General features: G+C 37.6%; 3 protein-coding genes and 1 long non-coding RNA gene across 4 annotated transcripts; all 4 read left to right on the forward strand.

Annotated features, from left to right (window-relative positions):
• Window positions 1–6: 6 nt before the first annotated feature.
• si:ch211-113a14.25 lies at window positions 7–7,013 on the forward strand. The gene is made up of 2 exons (XM_009298215.5): window positions 7–413; window positions 5,367–7,013. Exons 1-2 carry the CDS (start codon window positions 42–44, stop codon window positions 5,640–5,642), a joined length of 648 nt encoding a protein of 215 aa, XP_009296490.2. The 5' UTR covers window positions 7–41; the 3' UTR covers window positions 5,643–7,013.
• LOC141381032 (histone H4) lies at window positions 3,977–4,363 on the forward strand. The gene has a single exon (XM_073943440.1). The coding sequence runs from the start codon at window positions 4,004–4,006 to the stop codon at window positions 4,313–4,315; it is 312 nt and encodes a 103-aa protein (XP_073799541.1). The 5' UTR covers window positions 3,977–4,003; the 3' UTR covers window positions 4,316–4,363.
• On the forward strand, window positions 6,543–7,158 carry hist1h2a3 (histone cluster 1 H2A family member 3). The gene is given in 1 exon segment (NM_001103164.1): window positions 6,543–7,158. A coding segment is annotated over 1 exon segment (387 nt). The 5' UTR covers window positions 6,543–6,574; the 3' UTR covers window positions 6,962–7,158.
• A 3,106-nt stretch (window positions 7,159–10,264) lies between these two features.
• LOC141381033 (uncharacterized) lies at window positions 10,265–13,833 on the forward strand. Its single transcript, XR_012400554.1, has 2 exons — window positions 10,265–10,520; window positions 11,260–13,833. It is a non-coding gene; the product is annotated as an uncharacterized lncRNA (long non-coding RNA).
• The last annotated feature ends 5,011 nt before the right edge of the window (window positions 13,834–18,844 follow it).

Consider the following 18,844-nt stretch of genomic DNA (forward strand, 5'->3'; position numbering starts at 1 on the left):
AACCTTACGTCTCTTTAGCAAACAACAGGAATATAAGCAACATGAGCGGAAGAGGTAAAACCGGCGGCAAAGCCAGAGCTAAGGCTAAGACTCGCTCATCCAGGGCTGGACTGCAGTTCCCCGTCGGCCGTGTCCACAGGCTGCTCCGCAAGGGTAACTATGCCGAGCGCGTGGGTGCCGGTGCTCCGGTGTACTTGGCCGCTGTGCTCGAGTATCTGACCGCTGAGATCCTGGAGTTGGCCGGAAACGCCGCTCGGGACAACAAGAAGACCCGCATCATCCCCCGTCACCTGCAGCTGGCGGTGCGCAACGACGAGGAGCTGAACAAGCTTCTGGGTGGAGTGACCATCGCTCAGGGCGGTGTGTTGCCCAACATCCAGGCCGTTCTGCTGCCCAAGAAGACCGAAAAAGCTGCCAAAGGCAAATAAAGCGCTACAGTATAATGACAAGTCTGCAAAACCCAACGGCTCTTTTCAGAGCCACCAACTTTCTCTTTGAAAGAGTAAATTCTGTAATGACGCATTAACAGTATGTCGAGACAAATAGGCCAATTTCCCCAAAAATATCAAAAGCGTTTTCAAAATCAACCAAGTCTTCTGTAACTCGTAAATTTTAATCTATTTTAATAAGTTGCTGTATTTATTCTGTTTTCTTTTCGTAAAGGTTTTTGTTGTAAAAAATTGCATATAGTCAAAGATCACCTGTGTTTTTTACTGTTGATCAGTTGACCACTTTATGCATAGAAAGGCCTGTGCAAAAGGCTTCTAGCCTTTATATGAAGTCTTATTCATATAATTCAATGTTTAAATTGTTCTGAAAGATGAGGTGCTTATTTTAATTTTCTCAGACAAGGTACATTTGCAAATGTCTTTCACACACACTACAAACTCTAAAACAAGTCAAAGTTTATTGTTTTTCTTTTTTTGCACTGAAACTAATAATCACCAGTGACAATTACATGTTATCTTTCTCTAACAGGGAAATCCACCAGCAACCAAGAATGCACGATTATGACACAACTTTGCATTAAAAATGTCATGATAGAAGTAAATGAGGACAAATCTGCTAGTTTGGAGTTTTGAAAAGTTTCAAAGCATCTTAAAATATGTAATAAAAAAAAAAAAAAAAAAAAACAAGAAAACATTTCCATTCTGAAAAAAAGTAGTGGCCAAATTAAGACTCAAAATCACACAAGAGTGGATGAAAAACACTACTGGGAAGAGACAAATATTTCCTGTGTTTACTTGAAGGTCAGCAAATAAACACCATATTAGTTCACAGATGTCTAAAACGGGTTATGATTTAAGCAACGAAATATTAAATTTCAGTAAAAAACTTGTAAATAAACTGATTTCTGATAGATCAGCTTACACACGAGAGAAAAGCGCGGGCTGCAGCTGTTTCATATTCAAAATTCGAGAACGTGCAACCATTGGTCAGATCCTGTAGCCAATCAAATGACTTTGCTCACGCTCCACCCACAGAGAACAATGCAGAACAGCGTATAAATACCAGCTGCGCTGTCACTATCATTACAACTTTTCTTAAGAGAGCTTAGGAAGTTTGAGGAAATGGCAAGAACCAAGCAGACCGCCCGTAAATCCACCGGAGGCAAAGCTCCAAGGAAGCAGCTCGCCACTAAGGCCGCTCGTAAGAGCGCTCCGGCTACCGGCGGTGTCAAGAAGCCTCACCGTTATAGGCCCGGTACCGTGGCTCTGAGAGAGATCCGTCGCTACCAGAAGTCCACTGAGCTGCTGATCCGCAAACTGCCCTTCCAGCGTCTGGTCCGAGAAATCGCTCAGGACTTCAAGACTGATCTGCGCTTCCAGAGCTCCGCCGTCATGGCTCTTCAGGAGTCCAGCGAGGCTTATCTGGTCGGTCTGTTCGAGGACACCAACCTGTGCGCCATCCACGCCAAGAGGGTCACCATCATGCCCAAAGACATCCAGCTGGCCCGCCGCATCCGCGGGGAGCGCGCTTAACTTATTCGTTAACTTGATTAAAACCCAAAGGCTCTTTTCAGAGCCACCTCAGTACATCAAAAAAACTGCAATTTCTTACAATTTCAGGTTTATTATCCCCTATATTCGTTATCAGGATGTATGTTATATTTAATGGTATAATTTTCTGAGTTGTGGTGACCGAGTACGGGTTTACAGGTAGTATCAAGTACAAAATGTATTAATACTCTTTAACCACTCATTGTATGAAAACAAAACTAGTGGTATTAAAAATATTTTGTCGGAAGGGTGTAGGGTTGCTTTTAAATATTTATCAATATAACTGACATAACATCAAATTAAACCTTGCTAAAAATGAAATGTGATTATAATACTGACTAGATTAGGGCAACCTCGAAAGAAGTTTAAGCAAATCACATTTTGTAAAGCAAACTACATTTTTCTTGATCTCAAATGCTTTAAATAGGAAACAAAACTTAAAACAACTTATTGTTTGTCTTCACAGCAATTGCACCATAACATGCATCCCTAACTGCATGATACATGACCGTGTTTTAACCAGACGAGTTAAAGTATAGATAAATCCAGAAAATCTACCCGCCTGCACACAACTTACCTAAATCCGAATAACATCTTCAGTGTTTATCTGAATGAAAAGGTCAGAGATGAGGCTATTTCTGTGGTCAGGAGAGGTGAAATACAGCTTAAATTAATTGATGAAAAACAAACACACATACACAAAGAACAATATACATTGAACTTAAAGTTGGAACTTGTTCGCACAGACTTCTTATCAAAATGGTACAATAAATAATCTACTGCCAGCTAACTTAATGCAGAGAAAGTCTCTATTTTGAATAACTCAAAATAATTATTCGTTAAAACAAAAATGTGCATGTAGTGACAGCTGTTCACATCACATCAAACATGTGAATCAATAAATCTCCAATACAGAGCTGTTTATATTGTTATTATATCTGATTATACTGTGCCTCTATATTATTATTTCACATATCAACATCACATGTAAATACATATGTAAGCTCTGTATACGATTTATGCCAGATACAGTAAATTATTCACCAAACAAATGATCTATTCAACTCCTTCAGAAGGAAAAAGTAAGGACTAATCTATTTAAATGTTGAGATCAAACAATGAAAGTATATTTCAATCAAATCAGTAATTTTCTATCCCCTTTGAAACAAATTATTTGAGAATTGTTTGTCTCCTTTCATAATGGGGGACATGACAAATAATCCGGAAAGCCAATCAGCAGAAAAGGCCGACTGTATTTGCAAATATTACAAATATAACATGTATTTAAGTTATTGCTCTGGACATGTCTTTTATGTCATGAGTGTGCTTCAGGACACATTTTTGGCTACACTTGCTGTCTGGAAAAAACATAAACAATAATTCATAGAATTTCTGACGGTAATATTTAGAATGCAGTGTTTCATGTTTGAAATATGGAAATAAAAGCTTTTTAAAAGCATTTGCATTATATTCACCTGTATTAAGGCCCTGATTTTTTGGAACACTATAATTTCTACAAAATGCTAAGTGTTCTTTTGTCCCCAGTCTTCTTTTGTTATAAAATTTGAGACAATATGCCAAAGTTGCAGAATTTTAGACAAGATAACAAAGAGTTGTACAAAAACACTATATATCACAAAATACATAATGCACTGTACTATAGTATGATTCAATACACCACAGTCCTTTCTATAAACTAATCTTCCACCCACTTGAAGTGCAATTACAATTCTAATAATCCCTGCTGTAAACACTGAAGCGTGATTTGTAATTCTGATTTATTGCTGTATTTGAAATGGTCAATAAACTGCTGCTGCTGTACAGATTCTGTCATTTTTCCAGTTAAGGTTATCTTTAGGGGCGGGGTCGGATAATGGTAGCACGTAACGTATTTTGAAAACGCGTAGCTCCTCCTTTTCAGGTTTCAACTAGGTCCTGTAAGCGATTGTAAAATATCACTCGCAGAGTTACCATTCACTTTTTAAATTCTAATTGTTGTTATCATGTCTGGTAGAGGCAAAGGTGGTAAAGGACTCGGAAAAGGAGGCGCTAAGCGTCACCGTAAAGTTCTCCGTGATAACATCCAGGGAATCACCAAACCCGCTATCCGCCGTCTCGCTCGTCGTGGCGGTGTGAAGCGTATCTCTGGTCTGATCTACGAGGAGACTCGCGGAGTGTTGAAGGTGTTCCTGGAGAACGTCATCCGTGATGCCGTCACCTACACCGAGCACGCCAAGAGGAAGACCGTGACCGCCATGGATGTTGTGTACGCGCTGAAGAGACAGGGACGCACTCTGTACGGCTTTGGCGGTTAAACATCTGCAGCCCATCCTGAAAACCCAACGGCTCTTTTAAGAGCCACCCACACTTTCATAAAGAGCACATTTCCAATATTTTATGAGTATTTAAAATTATGTTAGATTTTAAAATGTCTTCTTATTTTCAGAGGTTCCAAATGGTTCAATCCCAAATTTTAGATTTAATTAATTTTTACTGTAAACATGGAGCAGTTATGTAAAATAATTAGATGTAAGGCAAGTATTAAAGTACTGCACTTCAGAGGAGACATGACGTATTATGGGCGCCTTTGATTCTAATAATTTGTATAATTTCAAATACAGATGTATATTAATGGATGAGATGTTCAATGTAGTTTACTGAGTTTAATAAATGAACAAGTACAAGATCACTAGATTATGAAATATACAGACAGATGACATTCCAAAAGACAGTAAGCTAGGTTTTAATTAAAATTACCTCCTAGCAAATAACTTTAGACATATATTAGGTAATGAAACCCCCAAATTGCTTACAGATAATTAAACTTTTAAGGGTATGAAATAAAACACCCGTTATAAATGAATAATTTGCTTCTGTTACAGCTATTCTGCTCTGTATTTGTCTGAAATAGTTCTTCATCTCGGGTAATGGAACGATTTCGCATGACTATTATCGTAGAATGACTATTGTAAGATGGTGCAACAACCATAACATTTAACCTAAAGCTGCATGTAAGCTTTTTGCATTATAGCGGGGGAAAAGTCAACAGTAAAGGAGATCACTGGGAGTTGATTATTCAAATTTAGAGGCCTGCGATTGGCGGAAAGTTTATCTAGCCGCCTAATTCTGACCAATGAGATCTTCATTCGTTGAGCGAAAGCACCCAATAGAAATACAATGCAGTCACTCGGCTTGGCACGAGCTTTCAATAAATACCCCTTACAGTGAACAGAACCTCACTCGGTTTCGCACTCTGAAATCTTCATCATGCCTGAGCCAGCAAAGCCCGCGCCCAAGAAGGGATCTAAGAAAGCGGTCACCAAGACCGCAGGAAAAGGAGGAAAGAAGCGCAAGAGGACCAGGAAGGAAAGCTACGCTATCTACGTCTACAAGGTGTTGAAGCAGGTTCATCCAGACACCGGGATCTCCTCCAAGGCGATGGGCATCATGAACTCGTTCGTCAACGACATCTTCGAGCGCATCGCCGGTGAGGCTTCACGTCTCGCTCACTACAACAAGCGCTCCACCATCACTTCCAGAGAGATCCAGACCGCCGTGCGTCTGCTGCTGCCCGGTGAGCTGGCCAAACACGCCGTGTCTGAGGGCACCAAGGCTGTGACCAAGTACACCAGCTCCAAGTAAAGCGTTGAATCCACTTCAGCTACCACAAAGGCTCTTTTAAGAGCCACCCATTCTGTCATTTTAAGAGTTTCCTGTGCCTACAATATCTGATATATTTTTAGTACTTAATATAAATCAGAAAAGTGGTTAATTGGATTTTGTTTAATTAAACCAAGATTTTATTATGTGATTATTCTAGCGCTACAATGGCATTAGAATGAATACAGACTGAAAGTGTATAAATAAAATTTTATTTATATACATGATATTTCAATTATTTTGTATAAATTGTGATATGTACATAAGTTTATGGACAAATGGTGTTGATTTAGCTATTCAAGTTTAAGGCATATGATTGAAATTGGAGATTTAAGACACAGTCACGTTTACATGATCAATTTTTATAATCTGCATTAGTAGATAATTTAATTTATTGGTAAAATATTAACCGGAACATGAATTGTGGACATTATAATGAAATTAGATTTGACCTTTAAACTTTTATTCAGGTTTCCAACCATGACTAAATATTCCAATAAATGTTGAGCATTTTATTTGAAATGCTAGTTCATATCAAATTAATGATTTGCTCGTCATTTACAGTCCATGGTTTCTATGTTAATGTGCTTATTTTCTATATATGTATGTTCTATTTTATGTTCCACTACTCTTAATAAATCTCATTTAGTAGTTTTCCTAAATTAGAATCAACTTTTTGTTAAATCCTGATATCCTAAACACATTTTCAGAAAGTTAGGCCAAGGATTCTGTCAATATGATTCCAACTTTGAACAAAGAGAATGAGGGGGTGGCTTGGAATTTGGAGGGAAGTGCGGTGATTGGTTTAAAATTGTAACGGACTCTGGCCAATAGACGGCGATCACACTCCTTTAAATGTGAGCTGATCTGCTGGTGTTGGTAATATTTCGTTTTGTGTCAAGGACAAGATCAAGATGAGCGGAAGAGGCAAAACCGGCGGCAAGGCCAGAGCTAAGGCCAAGTCACGTTCTTCCAGGGCTGGACTGCAGTTTCCCGTCGGCCGTGTCCACAGGCTGCTCCGCAAGGGTAACTATGCTCAGCGTGTGGGTGCCGGTGCCCCGGTTTACTTGGCCGCTGTGCTCGAGTATCTGACCGCTGAGATCCTGGAGTTGGCCGGAAACGCCGCTCGGGACAACAAGAAGACCCGTATCATCCCCCGTCACCTACAGCTGGCGGTGCGCAACGACGAGGAGCTGAACAAGCTTCTGGGTGGAGTGACCATCGCTCAGGGCGGTGTGCTGCCCAACATCCAGGCCGTGCTGCTGCCCAAGAAAACCGAGAAGGCCGCCAAAGGCAAATAAACACTTGGTTTCATTTACTCTTGAACCCAAAGGCTCTTTTCAGAGCCACCTACTTTCTCTTTGAGGGAGCTATCTTATTTTAGTCATAGCATTCTCAGCCATTAATATATTAGTAGCTCCTGGTGTTTATTAAAAGGTCTTTAAAGTTGCATTAAACTAATCAGCCTCAGAAATCAAATTAAAATCTAATGCTAAAAGTGAAACAAATGTAACGTTAAATAAACTTCCCTGACTGGTTTACACCAATACAACATCAGTGTTATTTTTAGTTTGTCAAATGTAAAGGTTGTTTTCACTATTCCAGTAAAAATATTAAAGGTAACCTGTTGTTTGCTAGACCCACTAACAGATTTGTAATCGTGTTAGTCGAATATTAATTAAACAAATAATAATGCTTATCTTGCATCAAAAAAAGTTTTTTTTTTACAGTGTACTTTTGTCCATGTTTATCATTTCTTCAAGGAGTAGCGACTTGCCTTACAAATACAACTTGCATATCTTACTGTTGAAAATAATCAATAATCAGGCCGTATGGCTGTCAATCAAAATCTGGAGCGGGTACTTTTTTTGTTAGCAAACAAACCTGGCCGTGCTCATGATAAAACACGGGTTTGTTTGGTGATGATGGCCACCACAGTTTCCGTTACTACAGAGCAGCCAATCAAATTACTTCAATGACACCCCCCAGTGAACGTAACGCCCTAGCACAGTTTAAATAGCTACACGTTTTTGTTGCAACATATTAGAGAAGATGGCAAGAACCAAGCAGACCGCCCGCAAATCTACCGGAGGCAAAGCCCCGAGGAAGCAGCTCGCCACTAAAGCCGCTCGTAAAAGTGCTCCGGCTACCGGCGGCGTCAAGAAGCCTCACCGTTACAGGCCCGGTACCGTGGCTCTGAGAGAGATCCGTCGCTACCAGAAATCCACTGAGCTGTTGATCCGCAAACTGCCCTTCCAGCGTCTGGTCCGAGAAATCGCTCAGGACTTCAAGACGGATCTGCGCTTCCAGAGCTCCGCCGTCATGGCTCTTCAGGAGTCCAGCGAGGCTTATCTGGTCGGTCTGTTCGAGGACACCAACCTGTGCGCCATCCACGCCAAGAGGGTCACCATCATGCCCAAAGACATCCAGCTGGCCCGCCGCATCCGCGGAGAGCGTGCTTAAGTTCTCTATAGTCATCTGATTTAAACACAAAGGCTCTTTTCAGAGCCACCTCAGTGTATCAGAAAAGTGTAATTTCTTCTAGATTAGGGTTTTAATCATATGACCAGGTTAGTTTGATCTTTTTTTCAGTCTAACAGGATTTTTTAATTTATTTGTTAAAGCTGGTCTCGCAGAGAGCCTCATAGCGTGTACACAATAAAGTAATCTGTCTTTAACCTTCTAAACGGTTTAAATAACATATTGTTTTAATAATGTAATGTGTATTTATTTGGCGCAATATGTGTATGGCCATAAACCCAAAGCGCTTTACAATTTTTTTTGGGGGGGGGGTCTCTCCACACCACCACCAGTGTGCAGCATCCACTTGGATAATGCGACGGCAGCCACAGGACAACGGCGCCAGTGCGCTCACCACACACCAGGTATTGGTGGAGAGGAGAGACAGTGATAGAGCCAATTTGGTGGAAGGGGATGATTAGGAGGCCATGATCGTAAGGGCCGATAGAGGGACTTTTGCCAGGACACCGGGATTACACCCCTGCTCTTTCACGAGAAGTGTCATGGGATTTTTAATGAGCACAGAGAGTCAGGACCTCGGTTTAACATCTCATCCGAAAGACAGCGCCCACTGACAGTGTAGTGTCCCCTTCACTTTTACTAATTGTTACATCCTATGATTTATTTAGGTAATAAGTTGTTGGTGTGAGTGGCAGCTTATTGCTCTCCCCTTTTGTTTTATTAATTGCTCTCTCTCTCTCTCTCTCTCTCTCTCTCTCTCTCTCTCTCTCTCTCTCTCTCTCTCTCTCATTGAGCAGCGTTCGAAACCAGCCGCACCTGTTTTCAATCAGAGCAAATCAGATCGGTTGCTGTTGATTGAGCCTCCAGGCTTTATAAAGAGGCAGAGCGGCATAGCACGGAGAGAGTCCCTGTTTTCCCCTAACCCAGTGAAAGAGATTTTGTTCGATATTTAGAACTGTGAGCTTGTGAATCTTGTGAGATTATAGTGTGAATAAGTGTGACGTGTAACTTTATGTGAAAAGTAAGCCGTGTAGAGAGACAAGTGCTGATTTATTTTGGGTTTATCCCTTAAGTTTCCTCCTGTTTCTGGATTTAGCCAGGTTGTGGGGTAAGAGCATTGTCATTGATTTTGAGTTTTCTTTATTTATATATATATATATATATATATATATTAGGAAATCTAGAACTTTTTGTCAATTTAGTAAGCTTTTGTTTTGTTGGTTATTTTGGCCTTACCCTCTCATAATGATTTTGGTTAGGATAATTTTCATTTAAGTATCTCTTGGTTTTTGTTTACCCTGTCAGGAAATGTAAAAGAAAATATCGAATTTTGTGAAACAGTGAATAAAAGATAATATTTTTCTTTTGAAATCTCTTTTCAGAGTTTTTTTGTTATTATTATATCTAAAGTGAACGTATAGAGAAAAAGGAGATTCTCCGCGCACATTATTAAATATTAATTTATTATTAATTCGATCCAATTAAACTTTGATATATATATTTATTTATTTTTTTAATTTTTTTTTATCCTAATTAATTTTCTTTTGTTACTTTTGTCTCCGTACCCCTAGAAAAGGGACTAAAATGTAACATAATAATGACTTTAAGAAGCATTTATCAGTCTCTTTTTGACATACTTTTGCAATGCTTTAACAAACCCATGCTTTAACATCACTTACCATAATATTTGTAAACAGCAAAATTTCTTATACAAAGATTATTGATGCTCCAAAACTACAGAGTACTAGAATACAACTATAGTTAATGTTTGTGTAAAAAAAATACATTGATTTCCTCAAGACAAAGGTCTCAATTAATCTACGAATAGCAGTAAATGTTTCTTATTGCTCATTCACACTGCAATCGGCAGACATATCAAGCCTTGTCTTAATGCATGTGTAACCCACTCAAATTTTTAAGTATTGTTTTATTTTGACATGTAATTAAGAGTTTCTTAATGTTTTTTTTATTTGTCAGAATATATGTATTTATGTTTTATTTTCTTACCTTACCTAATGCACAACATTTGGCCATGTAAAAAAAATTATAGATGTATAAATTTACATTTAGAAGTTATTTTCTAAAAACCGGAATTGAGGTCAAGGGTGACTGACGTCACTTGCACGCCAGCTTGTGGTGAAGACAGGAGAGACACGTTTTGGCTGTCTTCTAATTTAATCCATCCTGCCAATTCTGCATAAAATTAATGCCCCAAATTGTTTTGCTGCATTAGCTAACTGACACTGGACTGTTCCATCGCGCCGCGGCCGCATTGGACTCGTGCAGGCAAGGGGAGCGGCTCGTTCCATTCACTCCGTGAGGATTTCTGCCAGTTTGGATGGACGCATGTCAACACTCAATCGTCGAGGATTTTCGTAGGTACACATACACTGATTCACATTCATTGAACTACGTTTTACATTACATTCAGGACTTTGAAGTTTTCATACATATATAGAAATTGGGACGTTTAGACAGTTGAAACTGTATTTTCCTACTTCTGTATAGTTTTATTATTATTAAATTTTTTTAATTGGCTGAAATGCTGTGAACATATTGTATTTTATTTATATAATTTTGTTTGTTTTGAATACCTGAGTATTTTTTTTCATAAGGGCTGAAAAGCAGTTTACAAGAAAAAAGTATTTTCTTGTGTATGGGTATTTATTTTTATTTGAGCAGTTGGTGATTATAGTATGAGTAATACGAAAAATTTGGCCATACCATTCATAAATATATTGTGTCGTTAAGTTGAGATATCCCGAACCCGAGATTTCAAGTAAATTGTGTTGTAATTTCATATATAATTTGGAAAGCTCAAACACAGTAGATAATTTTCCCCTTTTCAGTTAAATCAATTTCATAGGTGGGTTACACATGCACTACTTTTACACCTTTGATGAACTGAGCTCAAAATGTTTTGTTATTCTTTTGCTTTCTAGCAATGTGGGGCCTTCTTGTGCACCTTAAACAGAACCTTACAGGCATCTTTCCATTTGTCAGTGCTGTGGATTAAACAATTTAAAATAGTTTTAGCATAATATATTGGTATTAGAAACGAGTTGTGCATGTTGTGTTGAGATGTCAGCGTGCTGATGCTGTTCTACTTGTTTTACAGATGTGAGAACGAAGGTGAACAGATGCCTGCCTCAACTGTGTCCTGGAGCACAGAGGCTGACAGGGGCGACAAGGCTTTAAAGACTTATATGTTTTCTATAGTCTTCTCCAACTCTTCTTCTCAGAGAGTTTAGTTTTAAATTTATTCCACAACATAAACGCTCAGGTGACCAGAGCAATGGCAAACGGGTGCAGATAAAAATAGATGCATGTCAGTGTTGACGAGATGTACTGGACTCAAACATAGTGTTCCGTCCCTGAACTGGATTTAATAGCCTAGAGATTAAGATTATGTAAAAATCAACTTGTTTACAATTTTCAAAGACATTTTTTCATTGAAAAAGGGTCTGTGTATACATACACACACACATGAGTGTTACTTCCTCTCAACTCTGTCTAAGGCACAGGTGTCAAACTCAGTTCCAAAAGGGCCGCAGCTCTGCACAGTTTAGTTCCAACCCTAATTGAAAACACCTAATCAAACTAATTGAGTCCTTCAGGCTTGTTTGAAACCTTCAGGTAAGTGTGTTGGAGCAGAGTTGGAACTTAACTGTGCAGGGCTTCGGCCCTCCAGGAATTGAGTTTGACACCCCTGGTCTAAGGAGACACAGGTATACACAAAAGAATGTTAGTGGAGTTTTGTGTGTGTGTGTGTGAGTGTGTGTGTATTAGCAATGAGGTCCCATGAGTAACCTTTCAAAGGACTAAACAAAACAACTATGCAACCTGAATAAAGATTATCAAAAGATTTATGGAAGGATTGAGGGAGGGTAAAAAAAAAAAACCTTCAAGAGGGGGTTCAAGCCAAAACAACAAACACAAGTTCTCTAACAGAGAAAGGGAAGAACTAAATAATCTATAAAAGAAAGAAATGAAAAATACATAAAAAATACTCACTCCCTTACTAACGTAAACAGAAGAAAACAGCTGCAAAAAGAAAAATGGCACCCCCTCTCTACTAACCCATTCCCTAATTGACAAAGAGTGAAGAGTGGTTAACAAAGTAGTATTGAAAACATAAATTAACATACAATTAAAAAGGTTGAGACAGCTGTATGAGATGGTCAACAGCATCAACAGAACTTAAACAATTTAAAGCTCCTAATCAACAAATAATGCTTAAAGCAGGGGTCAGCAACCCGCTGCCCTTGTGGCTCCCTGGAGCTTTTTCAAAAATGTTCAAAAAGATGGGGAAGGTTAGTATATATTTTTGCTTTAATATGATTTCTATAGGAGGACAAACATTTTTAACGTTTTCAAATGCTGTAAAAGTGTGTAGAATTATTATTTAATTTCAACATTTCTGTCAACGAAGATTTGCGTCATAGCCTGCGACAGGTTTCTATCAGGACGGGATGCCAGGCAGGTGGCTGTTGTAAACAAACCGGGAGATAATAAAGCACGGAAAACCGTTCACAGATGGTGTCTACATGAAGGAGTCATTCATCAACATACTAGAACACCTATTTGCAGACTTCAAAAACAAAAGCAAGATAATACAAAAAATTAAAGACATACCTCTCTCCGCTAAGACAGTGAAGGAAAGGGCTATTAAAATGGCAGGTAACATCAACGATCAGCAAACCAAGGACATTAATTCAGTCCCAGCATACTCAAGTGCCTGTGATGTGACCCATATTCAATGCGCTTTTATGCAGGTATGTGAACTCTGATGGGCCGCAAGAAGAAATGATCAAATTATTGCCCTCTCCTCCATTTCCTCTTTTTACTCTTTTCTTACCTTAAATATCCATATTAAACTATATATCCTATTTACTAAACCAGTGACCTTTAAGAAATATAATAATTGTGACTAAATGTCTCTTGATGTTTTTTCCTAATATATCCTTTAGTGTGCACCATTGCAACCCCATTTTCCTTAATTTTTCTTTTGACATTATTCTTTCTCTGTTATATTTTTTTACACTCAAGTGCAACAGGTATGAAAATTATTATTCGCTTTAAGTATAGAATTACACAAAATATGTGTTTTATCTAATGTGTTAGTAAGTATACCTGAGGTGTTTGTTAGTGTGTGTCTTCTCCTTTAAATTTCTAAGGGAGCTCACGCTGTTTAATTTCCTGTTTTGCGCCCCGCCTCTTCCCTTTCTGCACTGACTATGCATGGGAGAGGTGGGTGTCTGCTAAGCTCCAATTAATCTTTAATCATCTTTACTTTATAAATAACTTTTAAAGCTAGTTTTCATGTTTAAATAATATTTATACCTTTATTTTTCACATATATTTCATTATTTTTGTGTTATCACTTAAATTGAGGTTTTGATTAACTTTAGCCTAACTGAAGCATGTGAATGCTAAAATGCATTGCACTTTATTTTTTAACAGAAAAGCTGTAAGGGCGAAGACACACTGTAAAAGCTGTGCTTTTTGATTTATTCTCAGGTATGTTTTGTCACTTTGTTAATATTGTTTGGAGTTTTATTCTATCTTTCTCTCCATCTCTCCCCCTTTCTGCACTGACTATGCATGGGAGAGAAAAGCTGTAAGGGCGAAGACACACTGTAAAAGCTGTGCTTTTTGATTTATTCTCAGTGAGTAAAGAGCCGTCACAACTGCAGATCTCCGATTGGTTATTCCATAATAAAACAAAGAAAACACAACGCAGAACCGGTTACACAAGCACCACATGTTCCACAGATTCAATATTATTACAATATTCACATCTTCCAGATACGTGTTTACCCATCACAGGCAAGTATTTATTTAATCTACAATGTCCAATAATAATTTCTTCTTTTCGATTTCTTTCAATAGCCCTCCTTTCTCCAACCTTCTGTTGAATACTATATAAATGTCTTCCTTTCTTCTCTTCATCCCAACTTTTCTGCCAATTCTCCAAGATTTTCCTCCAAATCATTATTTTAGCTTCTGCTTTACTTATTTTAATGTATATTTCTACTTCTGTCCTACTACTGGCTTGCTTTGCTAGATTATCCACCATCTCGTTTCCTTCAATGTGATGGAACCCATGTAAATATTACCTGTATCCCAATATGACAAATTCGTGTGTAACATTCAAGTACTTCATATACTAGGTCTTGTCTTGATTGCGATTGAAATGTTTTTAAACTTTTTAGAACAGCTCTGGAATCTGTGCATATTATTACTTTATTAGGTCTGCATTCTTCAATCCACTGAAGGGCCAGCCATACACCCACAATTTCTGCTGTAAATACAGATAATTTATTAGTTAGTCTTTTCTGCACACTAATTCCTAATTCTGGTATTCCATATGCCACCCCAGTTTAACACACTGCTCTATTGGAGACATGCTGCTTAAATGCCCACGACTTTACTCGTCCTCCAATCACTGAGTGGTTCATAAGTGGCTGCAGGTGACGTTCATCATCTATTAGGGTGTAGCAGGGAAAGAAAGAAAATACAAAACAGAAACAAATACGTCCTAGGAGGTAACAATGAGGAATCCTAATGTACATTTAGTGTTGCATTTATTTGAATTACTTTGAGTGGAGAATGTGAGTGGGGTTTGTTGTCTGGGGTTACCAGGGGAACCATAAGCCGCTGAACTGTCATTACGAGAGCGACTCGACTATGAAGAGCAACAAAACTATGACCGTCTCATATTTTCATCCTTTTGGTGAGTCAGTCCTGTCATAATGCCATTGAAATGCCATAATAACATGTTATTCAAGTGTCTTAACATGTTTACTGAGGTATTGTGCAGTTTAAAGGGTACTTTGTGGCGAAGATTGTATTTGTTGGCTTACACTGGATCGAAACAGCTGCTATTTGGTAACGTTAACTGTGTCATTTGGTAACTGCAAAGTTTAGAAAAAGAGCTCAATCTCGCTTGAATTTAATGTAAAAAATATATTCTTGTATTAAAATTGTTGAAAAAGAGTATTATTAACAATTCCAGCTGTATAAATTCACTATTAATCAAAGATGACAGTTACACTTAATGGCTGTAACGGATTTGTTTACATTTGGATTGCTCAGAGCTGCAGAACAGGGGGGTATTCCAGAAAGCTGGGTTAACTTACCATCTGCTAAACCCTAAACTCTCGGTTGATTTACCCAAAACCTGCTTACCGCGAGTATGTTGGTTCCAAAACAGGTGGTAAGGGTTAGTTAAATCAACCTCCTGAAGATAACCGCGGGTTAATGCACACTGTACTGCACACACCTGAAGGCATTTTCAGTAGATCGCCGAATTCACGAGTCACCATAGAAAGTCACGGTGAGAAAAAAAGGGCAACGCACTTTACAGAGGCAGAGCTGGAGGTTTTAAACACAGAGATTACACATCTGCTTCAAAGAAGGAAAGAAATATAGAATAAGACATAGATAAGAAAAGAAAAACTAAATAATAATAAAGTTTATTAGGTCATTAAATTACACATGTCACCCTCCATTTTATTGTAATGATAAATTAAACGACTCTTTAACATCCTTTTTGAGTATGTTGTGTAACCATTCATGCATTTATTTTTCTTGCCATTAATTTCTTAAGGCCACAATATGTGTATTGACTAATAAGGCTTATAGAAATTGTAATCTTTCTGGAGCTAGAACTCTGTCCAAAGTCATTAAACACAGAAACATTATCATAAAAGGTAATATTTAATTACTGGAGCTCTTTAACACTCTAGAATATTCTTTCTGACATGCAGCTAATAGAAAGAGGCCTGTCTAACTGCTGTGTCCTATAATAAAGGCTTTTCAGTGGTTGAGTTTTTGACTTAAACCACACACTCTGTCACTGTTGTAAGTGATTGTTGTCAGATAGCTTTAGGTACTTTTTATTTTGCATGCAAACGAAGTTCCTTCTGCCTCAACTAACAAGCAGTGTAAGAATTTTCTGCACTTTTCCATATTTGAATATTACTCTTGGATCACAAAATCTTTTATCTACATATTTAAATTCTAAAGTAGCTGTATAAGGTCCATCTTCAAAGATAAAGTCACATGAGCATCACCTTAAGGTGAGAAATGTATATGAAAAATATGTTACACGTTGAAAGGTGCGTGTATAAAGCAGTGTACAAAATCATTCATTTTATTTTAGGAAATGAAGAAATGAACAGACCAAACTATTTGATTAAACATAGTTTTTTGACGAATTATATATTTTTTAGCACTCTTCCATCTGTTTTGTCTGCTTGGGTCACTGAGATTTCCTCTGGGTCAGGCTGCAGGTAGGGTGTCATCGTATAAGGCAGAAAAGGGTATCTTCTGTCCTCCAGCAAGTAACAATGTAGTGCCCAGTTATGATTCTATTTTATAATACAAATATAAAAAAAATAAACATTGTGTTAAGCAACATTTGCTTTATAGTTTTTTTATTATTATATTTGTGTTATACACTTGAATCATTACTTTCTGAAAATCAGCCATTTAGCCTCAACATAGTGATGAGGTGGGGTCATCACATATGAGCTTGTAGGTGGAAGCAGTAATGAGTTTAATAGTTGAAACACCAAAAGATTAAGGATAGAAAATTAAGTTGTACCTGCACACTTATACTTTGGACAAATTTTATATTATCAGTGTCCTTTAGTGACTGATGGAGCTTTAAAATCGGCTGCAATTAATGCACACAATAGCATTTAGAAACCCTGAAAAAAATATTATATTAAAAAATGTAGATGTGTGTGCGTGAATGTGTGTGTGTGTGTGTGTGTGTGTGTGTGTGTGTATATATATATATATATATATATATATATATATATATATATATATATATATATATATATATATATATATATATATATATATATATATATATAAGAACGACGTCCTACATCTTAAATTATAGATATATTTTCCTACAAAAGACAAAGCTGCCACTTATAATATTATACAGAAAAATGTGAGGGTGCGGAAGGAGAGAAAAAACACAAGATCTGTAAGTGAGATTCGAACTCGCTCCGTTGTGCGCTCCGTTCTTCTTTATCGACGCACTGTCTACTAAGCTATTCCCGTGCTCTGAATCATCTGTGTAATGATACGCAGTAATGTATGACCAAGGAACTGTACAAAAGTGTAAAAAACAGTTCAGTGCCAGGCATACTGTACAGGTGGTCCTACTGCCACATTGTACAGTTGTCTAAAATGCCCTGTTTTTTATGGTAAGCGCAGACCCGCGGTTTGTCACATTTGATTTCAAAAAGGTTTGTTAAATATATTAACATTATGAATTTGGTTTTGAAAAAAACTATGCACTTATAACCCTCTCACAACAAAAAAACTTGTATCTGTGTGTCCACATCCATAAATATTCCCACCAAAAGAGCATGCAATGCTCAGTAAAACTCTCTGAAACAGACAAACTCTGAAACAGCAACTTACTCTCTGAACATAACCTGCTCCGGAGCAGGTTATGTTTAGAGAGTAAGTTGCTATGGCTACTTAACATACCCAGAAGTTACCTCCGATTTTGGAACCAAAGTTGAGGTTATCCACCTACTTACTCTCAAACTTACCCGGGTATGTCACATAACCTGCTTTCTGGAACAGCCCCCAGATGTATAATACTGTGTCAGAGATGTTTAATGCTTAAATGGACACAATGCAAAATGTTAAATACAAAGTATACCGTAACAGTTTGATATAGTAAATATAGTTTATGGACACTAAGTAATAACATATATCTGAATAATATGAATTAACTATATATATATATATATATATATATATATATATATATATATATGTTTGTAATGCAAGCCAAGACAAGGATTTGTGCATTGTGCATAAGACACTGTTTAATAATGTTGTATGGATTGTTTAAACATTACTTCATAGAAATATTTATGAAATAATAATACATTGTGATGCAGTAGGTAGTGCTGTTGCCTCACAGCAAGAAGGTCACTGGGTCGCTGTTCGAACCTCGGCTCAGTTGGCGTTTCTGTGTGGAGTTTGCATGTACTTCCTGCCTGCAGGTGAATTGGGTATAGGCTAAATTGACCGTAGTGTGTGTGTGTGTGTGTGTGTGTGTGTGTGTGTGTGTGTGCGCGCACATCCCTCAGAGATGTTGCGGCTGGAAGGACATCCGCTGCATAAAAAAAACTTGCTGAATAAGTTGGCGGTTCATTCCGCTGTGGCGACTCCGGATTAATAAAGGGACTAAGCCAACAAGAAAATGAATGAATGAAATTATCCATTGTTGTTCTCATTGTAAGTATTAAAAACCTGCAAAATAATATTCAAGCTAAAAGCCTGGCCTGTGGTCTGTTTTTCTGTTCAATGGGTCAGAAATTCACCTTTTAAGTAAGACAAATTGAGGCAGTTTGTTAATTGGCTTAAAGTGGTAACCTTGAAATTAATAACGGAATACTAATTAGATTTTTTAAAGTGTGTATGAAGAATTATAAATAAATATTATTCTAATATTATATTTTTAGCTAAGTGACATTTTAGGAACATATGAAAAAAAAAATTAACATGCAACTAAGTCAACAAATATGGTCCAAGTCGTGTTAATGCAAACTTAGTGAGTAACCTTCTCCGTGTGAGATTAATATGGCAAATCTTTCTCATTTTGTATATTGTATTCATATATTGTATATTGTAAAATTGACAACTTAAAAAACAATTAA

Source organism: Danio rerio, chromosome 25 (genome assembly GCF_049306965.1).
Source record: "Danio rerio strain Tuebingen ecotype United States chromosome 25, GRCz12tu, whole genome shotgun sequence".
Classification (NCBI taxonomy): Eukaryota; Metazoa; Chordata; class Actinopteri; order Cypriniformes; family Danionidae; genus Danio; species Danio rerio.